Source organism: Etheostoma cragini, chromosome 21 (assembly GCF_013103735.1).
Source record: "Etheostoma cragini isolate CJK2018 chromosome 21, CSU_Ecrag_1.0, whole genome shotgun sequence".
NCBI classification, from domain to species: Eukaryota; Metazoa; Chordata; class Actinopteri; order Perciformes; family Percidae; genus Etheostoma; species Etheostoma cragini.
Genome location: NC_048427.1, coordinates 3,807,844 through 3,816,735, shown reverse-complemented (window position 1 = coordinate 3,816,735; position 8,892 = coordinate 3,807,844). Strand labels below are relative to the sequence as shown.

At 38.0% G+C, this 8,892-nt stretch overlaps 1 protein-coding gene across 1 annotated transcript; it reads left to right on the top strand.

Annotated features, from left to right (window-relative positions):
* The first annotated feature begins 871 nt into the window (after positions 1 to 871).
* Positions 872 to 7,015, top strand: sgca (sarcoglycan, alpha). Its single transcript, XM_034861275.1, has 11 exons — positions 872 to 1,117; positions 1,371 to 1,499; positions 1,609 to 1,760; positions 2,775 to 2,841; positions 2,938 to 3,136; positions 3,213 to 3,381; positions 4,462 to 4,670; positions 4,920 to 4,946; positions 6,477 to 6,656; positions 6,803 to 6,829; positions 6,947 to 7,015. The coding sequence occupies exons 1-11, from the start codon at positions 1,081 to 1,083 to the stop codon at positions 6,951 to 6,953; spliced, it is 1,203 nt and encodes a 400-aa protein (XP_034717166.1). The 5' UTR covers positions 872 to 1,080; the 3' UTR covers positions 6,954 to 7,015.
* The last annotated feature ends 1,877 nt before the right edge of the window (positions 7,016 to 8,892 follow it).

The window sequence follows — 8,892 nt, the reverse complement described above, 5'->3', positions numbered from 1 at the left end:
AGTACCATCCAGCTAGCTTTCATATACTAGTGTGTAACTGTGGTCTTAGTACAGGAAGTCATGTAGGGAAGAAATTTAACAAATTTACACGTCTCTGGTGTGGTGTCTTATGTAAGCAATAAATGTTTTGGTTTTTGTAACGTATTGAGGGACTGTTTTTACTCTTAATTTCCTGTTAACAGAAGTTAATGTTAGAGTTCTTAACTTTACAATAAATTAAGAGTAAAAACATTCCCTCAATGTATAAAGTTTAAACAAAAGTTTTTATTGTTTACAGAAGACACCACCATTCCCTCGAGTGTTCATTTGTTTCAACCTTGCAATTTGATCATTGAAAAAACAAATAAATAAAGAAATGTAAGCTTGCATCTGTTCTTATAGTTGCATTTGCTGCCGCACACTTCAATTTTACTGTATGGGGATCTACAGTTGGCCTTATTTTATTTGTCCTTGAATATAAAGGTCTTTCATTCAGGATATTTTTGAAACATTCTTGTTTAAAATGAAAAAGAACAACAAATCCTAATATGTGAAACTAAAGACGTTAATTATCACTTATTTACTTGTCACAAAAATAAAGTAAAACAACCAGAAACTTGCATTATACGATATTAGATTGTCATTGTTTTGATGCATTACATTATAACCAGCAGTGAAATGCAGTAGCTACCATAATCTACTTTTTAACTGCGCTATATACTGTTGGGTGACTCAACGCATCACATTTCACTGTCAAATTTGAATCCACAAATTAGTGTCTTGGAGTAAAAAATACAATATTTCCCTCTGAAATGTAGCGGAGTAGAAGTATAAAGTTGCATGAAATGTAAATACTCAAATGTCTTAAAATTAAACTATTATATAGTTGCTTTTTGCATGATAAAATTATGCCTAAAAGTAACTAATTATATGATTTAATATCACTAGACGGAGTAATACTGTTCTTTATTTACCCCACACTACTTTCACACACACCCCTCCGGATGTTATGAGGTGAGCGAGGCAAAAATAGCTCTTACATGTGTTCGCTGTGACCGAGCCCCTCTCCGCTTGGCTCTGTCAATCACAGGACAAAACAAGATGGCAGGCTACAGGAGCTGGGTCTTCTTTTTAACAGGCAAGTTTATTCATGAAATAATTTCCCTTCATGTATAATAAAAACTCTGGAAAGCTTGTTTTAATTTTAGTTTTAGGTATGATGTTATTTAGTATAAACATTTGGTCCTGATTGCAGCTGTCAAGGACTGGAGGACTTTATATGAGCAAGGGTTAGGCCTATGTGTTGTCATGTTTTAATAAATAAATTTAGGGTTTTGTTCTTTGACAATTCAGTTTAAATCCTTGGGTGTTCATTTTGCACTTCTCCACAGTTTGTGCTGTTAGTTTCCTTGGGGCCAATGCAGAGATCAAAGTTACCATTCCTGTGGGGAGGTTATTTACATATGAGCTGCTGAGAGAGACGTTCCAGAATGACTTTGAACCTTTGTCAAAACTTTACGGTAAGAATATCATTGGTTTGGTCATTGTCAAACAAAATGACAAGATATACTTATATCTAGTCATTGCATGTGTCTAACCCTCTACTCCTCTTTTTGCTATGTCATAAAGCTGGCCGCTTGTATGATGACCCCATGGTTTTTAAGTGCAACAGGCAGAATTTCCCAGACCTCCCAGAGTGGCTTCGCTTCACCCAAAGACACCCTTACGATAACGGCTTCCTGTACGGCACGCCAACATCTCCAGGAAAAAGTATAATTGAGGTATGAAGTGATCATAAATCACTGTCAGTGTGCTGCAAATGAGTCCCATTTTGCTGTTAAGTTGTATGTATCCGTCCATTTTACTGTTCTTGTAGATATTGTGCCAAAGATCCAGTGGAGACTAATCTGAAAATGATGCAGCTGTCTGACACATTGGTGGGAAATGTCAGGCTGCTGTCAGACCCTCAGAGACAAAAGCTTTGGGGTTTCTCTAAATCTGCTGTTTTGAACCAACATAAAAAATTCAGGAAGAAACACGTCTTTGAAGAAGAAGAGATTACAAATTTCTGAAGTGACACTTTTATCTTAATCAAACACAATGTTTCAAAGCCCAAAAAAAAATGATGATGAATGATACATTTTGGATGGAACCACCAATAACAGCTTATCATGACAAACTACAGTTCTAGGGTTTACCCTCTGGAGTTCAGGAGGGTTTGGATCATTTTGGTTTCTTTACTATATCTGTTTTTTGTTTTTGTTCATCTCCACTTCATCAGGTTTTCTAAGCAATAGACTCCTTAGACAATAACTTTTTTGAATTTCTGAATGCAAGGCCTGAAGATGTAAATATGTCCCGTATTTCACAAGAAGAAAAACAAATAATAGAGAGACAATATAATCCTGTGCTGCAGAAATGTGTTTCTTAGGGTTAAGGCATTATGGGAACATTTAGGAAACCGCTAACCAATGCATACATATAGAAACCCTTCATTGTCGTACAAAAACTAACACAACTAGGGGTGCTACTCCTGACACAGGAGAACAAACATCCCCAGCTGACCACACAAGGTCTTATAAATACATTGTTATTTTGCACTAAAATCAATTTAATTATTGCACAACACACAGTCCACATATTGAATGCAATGCTTGTTGGAGTTGAGTGTGCTCATCCAGCAAGCATTGAATGAGGTAGACGTCAAATATTTCTTACAAACATCACACATAGACAGTACAATAATATGAAATCTGAAAACTTTAATGGTAATGAACTCATTCTTTTTCTGTTAGATCTACGCGATCAACAAACGGAGCTATGAAGCAGCCAGACACATTCTCGTAATCAAAGCCACTGCAGGTATGATTGATTTAAATTATATTAAAAAAGCATGCACAGTTAAATTAGATAATGCAATAATGTTAACATGTCATAAATCTCTGCTGTGACCCACAGAGAAGATGCTGCCCTATCAAGCAGAGTTCTTCATCAAGCTGAGGGAGATTGAGAAGGTGCTGCCCTCTTCTGTCCAGGATGAGATAAAGCAGGACTTACAGAAGCTGTGGCAGACAGAGGCGTTGGAAATTGTCAATATAACCAACGCCCTCGACCGCGGCGGCAGAGTTCCCCTCCCTCTTGCAGGACACTTTGAAGGGTAAACAAAGAGATTTAAGATACTATAAGTTTTAGCTTTAGAATAAGTGTGTTTATGAAAGTCTGATTTGTGTCAGTGTGTATGTGAAGGTGGGGTCGGAGCAGTATTTCTCACGTTGTCTCTTGAGCGTGATGACAGCAGAGCATCAAAAGCAGTGTGCCACAGGGGCCAAAGTCAAAGTCCCCGGAGGCTGTAACTTCTGCAACATTCCCAGCAACTGTATCACCTGGTGCAAGACGGAGCTGGTGAGGCCTAAAAAGAAACGTATATTCACACATGTGTCTTTTTTTTTTTTTGCAAAAGTTTCCCTCGTAAAAAAACATAATTTTTTTTAAAGTTAAGAGTTTTTAGGATTGATGCTACTGGGACTAATGCGCTGAAACAATAATTTATTCCTGATATTTCAGGGCGGTCACAAGATGATCAGGAAATTAACAATTTTTAGATACTACATACTTTAACATCTTCTGGTCCCTAAAAATCCATAAAATGATCTATTTGAATCATTGATTCATTGTTTAAGATGATAATTGTCTTTTTAGAATATAGAATAGAATAAAAAGATACATAGTATCCAAAAGCAGCATGGACGGGCATTCATACCTAAGTACATACATACACAGCAGCTTGATCCTCCTTACACACACAGTCACACTCATTGCACAATCCCTATAAGGGGGTTTCAGTTCAGTTCAATTTAGCTGTACTGATTTTAGTTATTGCAGTTGGGTAAAAACTGTTTTTGAATCTATATGTTTTTGCCCTACTGGATTTCTGCCATCCCCTCCACACAGTCTGCGCTGATCATTAGTGGTAGAACATCCGTTTTCCATCTTCTGATGTCAATTATGAGCTCCTTGGTCTTTGAGGTATTCAGGAGCAAGTTGTTATCGCTGCACCACACTATCAGTGTACTATCGTTTTTTTACCCTGGTAATTAACCACTCACATTTATCTTGTGAACAATTGGAGGGCCTCTCCACTTAGCTCCACTTAGGGCCTTATTATTGATTTGGTCTATAAAACATCAGATAACAGTGAAAACTGTAATATCTTCGAGCAGAAGCAGACATCCTTAAAAATCTTGTTTTGTCCAACCCACAATCCAAAACCCAAAAATATTCAATTCACTATCATGTAAGACTGAGACACTGTGAACCATCCAATATTTGTCCTTTTTGCTTGAAAAAATACTTCAACGATTAATTGCTAATCAAAATGGTTTCAAGATTAGTTACAACAATCCTGTTGTCTGTGCCTCATGTTTCTCATGGTTACTGTAAACCCAAGACTCACTTCTTTGTTCCTCTTCTTTTTCCCTGCAGATTGATCTCACAAACCAGGAGCCGGCTCCACCTGCTCCCACGATGGGTTCTGGGATTCTGGAGGATGGAGGTGACTTTGACCCGCCTGAGTCTCCCCCGAGAAGAGACTTCCTACCGGACTACATCGTGACAGTGATCGTGCCCCTGATCCTCGCCATCATCCTGTGTCTCCTGCTGGCCTACATCATGTTTGGCAGACGAGAGGGAGTGTAAGCATCTATCTTGATTCCACTGAAAAAAAACTGTTGTTGTGAAAAAGGGTCAGTTCACCAAATTACATTTTTCCCCACTTACCCCCTGTGGACATTCATGTAGCCGTTTAATGGATTCCACTAGTGGGAGGAAGGAATGTTTCTGTTATATGGGTGAATTGACGCTTAAAGCAGTCACTCAAAGCTTTTGACTGATCCTGATTAACTGTTACACACAAGTGACACTTTTTTCTTCTTTTTTTATAGTGCAAAAAGGAATGCAAAAACAGACCAGTAAGTACTTTGAGTTGTTCACTGTTTCTGAATGATGCTGTTTTCTGCATTTTTGCATTAATTAGTGGTGCAATGTAGCAAGTGCATTTTCAAGTACTTTCATGTACTTAAGTGCAATTTCGAGGTACTTGTACTACACTTAAGTACTTTCCATTTTATGCTTTTATACTTTATACTTCTACTTCACTACATCTCAGGGAAAAATGTTGTACTTTTTTATTCCACTGTATTTGTCGGACAGCTTTAATTACTTTCCGGATTACAGTTTTTAATCCGCTTCCTGTCCAGTGAAAACCATGCATCTCCAAATTGGATGATTTTGGTGATTTTGCTGTTGAATGTTTGTGAGAAGCTGCAGGGAGTGTTGAGAATCCTCTTCCTTCTAAAACAAAAAAAAAGTATTTAACATGCCTCTTTAATCATAAAGCTGAAAACAGGGCTATTTCAAAAGTTTGTTTTAGAGATACAAGTTTTTTACAGGACAGCAGCGCTACAAGCATATGATGATGTTACAGAATATGATGCATTGCTGTAGATTAAACTACCCAACAACAGTAAAGAAAGGAGTTGAAAGTAGCACAACCTTAAACATCTACAGCAGTGAAATGCAACATACACATTAATTCAGCAGTCAAATTAATTCAGAAACATCAGATATAAAAGGAAAAAACTGACAGGGAACATTTTACTGCACTATGGGTACTTTAACTTTTAAAACTTTGAGTGAATCTGACTAATAATACGTGCATACTTTCCTTTATTTAACCCTCCTGTTGTCCCCGGTTCAAATTTGACCCCTTTTAAAAATGTCTATGTCATAAATATCTTTTTAACCAAATTAACACAAAAAAGGATGGATTCCATCCAATGCTCTTTAGAAATTCAATGACTTTCACTGAATTTGAAATGGTGTAAATTGAAATAGTTTCAAATCCGTATCCTGAACAACAAACTATAAGTCAAAATAATTCATAACTTCTGCTTTATTAACTCAAATATTAGGTGTAATTCTATACAAATCAGGGTTATTGACCAAAGATTTCAAAAAGAAGTGTTAAACTAATGGTAGTAAGGTGGTCTTAGTAAAATGAAAATAAAAAAAATGATGCGTTGAAAATGTCAAATGTCGAAAAAAGGGTTAAAAAAACAACCTGTGTCAATCTATTTGACCCGGGAGGACAACACAAGGGTTAAGCTTTTGGATGCAGGACTCACTTTTAACATAGCGTTTTAGTGTGTTAAGTGTGGTATTAATACTTTTACTTAAGTAAAAGATTTAAGAACTTCTGCAACTGCATTACAACATTAGTTATGAAATCAAACATATTGACTCATTGACACCCACCTGTGTGGTTATTTTCTTATCTAACCACTTCCACACAATCTGAATGTGTTTGTGTCTCTCTCTTAACTAACATTGAACAATAAATCATATAAACTCACGGAGAGGCTGTAGAAAAACACAACATATCATACTGTATACTATATACCTGTATAACATGCAATACTGGATGTGATGTTCTGCTGCAGAATTCAGCTGTACCACCACCACACCATTCACGGGAACAGCGATGAGCTGAGGAACATGGCTGGAGAGCGTGGCGCTCCTCCACCTCTGTCCACGCTGCCCATGTTCAACAGCCGGACCGGAGACCGGGCTCCTCCGCTGCAGTCTGACAGCCCCACCATCCCCCTCATAATGGCCCAGCAGTAAGGACCCCCAGCCACTGATCCTTTACCTTTATTCACAGATCTAGTATTATTGTCATAACCAGCATCCTACTTCTGTTACTCACTTGACCCACCAGAGGAGACTAATTTATTGTTAACATAGATTTCTTCTCCTGTTTTCTTAGTGATCCTTACAGTGACACACTGCCCAGGTAAACCCACTCACTCCTACAACACTTCTTTCATTCTGGTCAATATTTTATGTTTTTTCTCGGATTATTATGGATGCTTCGAAGAACACAGACTCCTTCCTTTGTTTGTTTTTGCAGGAAATGAGAACAGCGATGGATTAAGCGTGTGATACACAGAGTGTCATTTATACAGTCTGTGGTTCTATATTTGCAGTGAGAAATTATGTTTTTTTTTTTCTTTAAGTGCCATTAATTTAAATTTAAAGACCTCATATTATGCTCATTTTCAGGTTGATTATTGTATTTAGATGTTATCCCAGAATAGATTTACACGGTTTCATTTTTTAAAAAGACAATTTTGTTGTTGTACTGCACATTGCTGCAGCTCCTTATTTCACCCTGTGTGTTGAGCTCTCTGTTTTAGCTACAGAGTGAGACATCTCTCTTCTGTTCCATCTTTGTTGTGAGTTGCACATGCTGCTGTACCTAGGTAAGAACTACTAGCCAGTCAGAGGCAGAGTAGGGCGGGCCCAGACAAGCACGCTAGTGAAATCTGTGATCCAAAATAACCCTGCATCAGCCGGTAACCATGGCTTTGGCTCAGGCGTTCAACCTAGACTGGAGCAAGACGTTTCAGAGTGGTAAGTTATTTAAATTTGAACAACTTAGACTTTAATACGTAAAGTTTTAATTCTGCACTGTCTAGTTGGACATGGCGATACAACTATGTAAAGTCTTTGGGGACTCCGCTCTAACTAGCTTGGCTCAAGGGCGCGTCACAATAGCAGCTAGGTGAGCTTTATACCTAGTGTTACAAAGTGATGCCAAATGACGCGCGTTTGTCACCGGACCTAAAGGCTGGACTACAATAGAGCTGTTTCAAGCAGTTGGTGAACAGTGTTTTCTGTTGGAGATGTTCTTTGCGTTTCACTTCTGGGATTGCTACGGTGCTGCAGGAAATTCCGAAGGTTGCATTTGTTTTCTGTCTTCCTTCTGCTCTCTTTGGATTTATGAGGACTTTGGTTGACTGCTTCTCAGATCTCTGCATGGGAAATTATCTGTCCAACCTGAGTTTTCTCTCACAAGACGAATTTTGGGATGGACCTTGGGCTTTTCACTTTGTAAACCTATTACATTCACAAAAAAAGATACAGTATATGATACAATGAAGGAAAGGGGAAAAAGCTAAAAAGCATAATATGAGCACTTTAAAGAGTGTGTAGTTTGCCAAATTGTTACTTGCTGTTTGAGATGTCCTGTATTCCACCATCTTTCACTACTAATTAAAAATATCAAAAGTCACATTAATTGGTTTCTCCATCCCCAAAGCCTAAAATGTCATTTTGTGTCCCTTGCATCTATTCTTAGTAGTTTTATGTTTCTTCGTAGTCATTTGTTGTTGTTTAGTGTATGTTTGTGGTCATTTTGTGTTTCTTTGTGAACGTTTTGTGTGTATTTTTTCAGCAACATTTTCTGAGTCAGGGCCCCAAACACTATGGGCCCCTGTGCCCAGTTAGCCCGTTCTGTAAAACCTGTTTCCATGCTCATAAAGGGACGTGACTATTGTTTTAAGACAAACCTGAAGAATTGTGAACCATTCTTTTAAGGCTTTCTTTACAGACATGTTTATTAGTAGTAGTTGAAGTTGAAGTAAAAAGGGAAGCACTCATGTCTGTAATTTCAGAGATCCCTGGCATCTCTTTGGTTAAGCTGCTAGGTCAACTACAGGGGTCATGTGTAGACTTTGCGTCACTTTAAAGGGGCAAAATCCAAAATGGTTTGCAATCACTGCTCTAAAGGTGCCCTGCCACACGTATTTCATTACTTTGTGGTAATGTCTGAAGTTCTACCATGGACTCTGTAATATTTTTTGTGGAAAATATGCCTTGGTTACCTTGTTTCAAGCCATTCTAGCGTGGTGTAGAAAGCCTGCAGGAAGACTCAGCTCCATTTGTGCCAGATCTCATTAATATTCAATGAGCTAAGCTGCTCGACTCTGATTGGCTAACAGCTAGCCAATGAAAGCTTTGATATCAGTATCCTTTACCCAGTGCAACTGGGCGAGGTCATGAATAGTAATGAGC

Excerpts from the sequence above, each read along its gene's own strand:
- sgca (XM_034861275.1), top strand. The coding sequence starts at position 1,081 with ATGGCAGGCTACAGGAGCTGGGTCTTCTTTTTAACAG. Across the intron at positions 4,671-4,919 it reads TTTGGCAGACGAGAGGGAGT|TGCAAAAAGGAATGCAAAAA; the intron begins GTAAGCATCTAT and ends CTTTTTTTATAG. Across the intron at positions 4,947-6,476 it reads AGGAATGCAAAAACAGACCA|AATTCAGCTGTACCACCACC; the intron begins GTAAGTACTTTG and ends GTTCTGCTGCAG.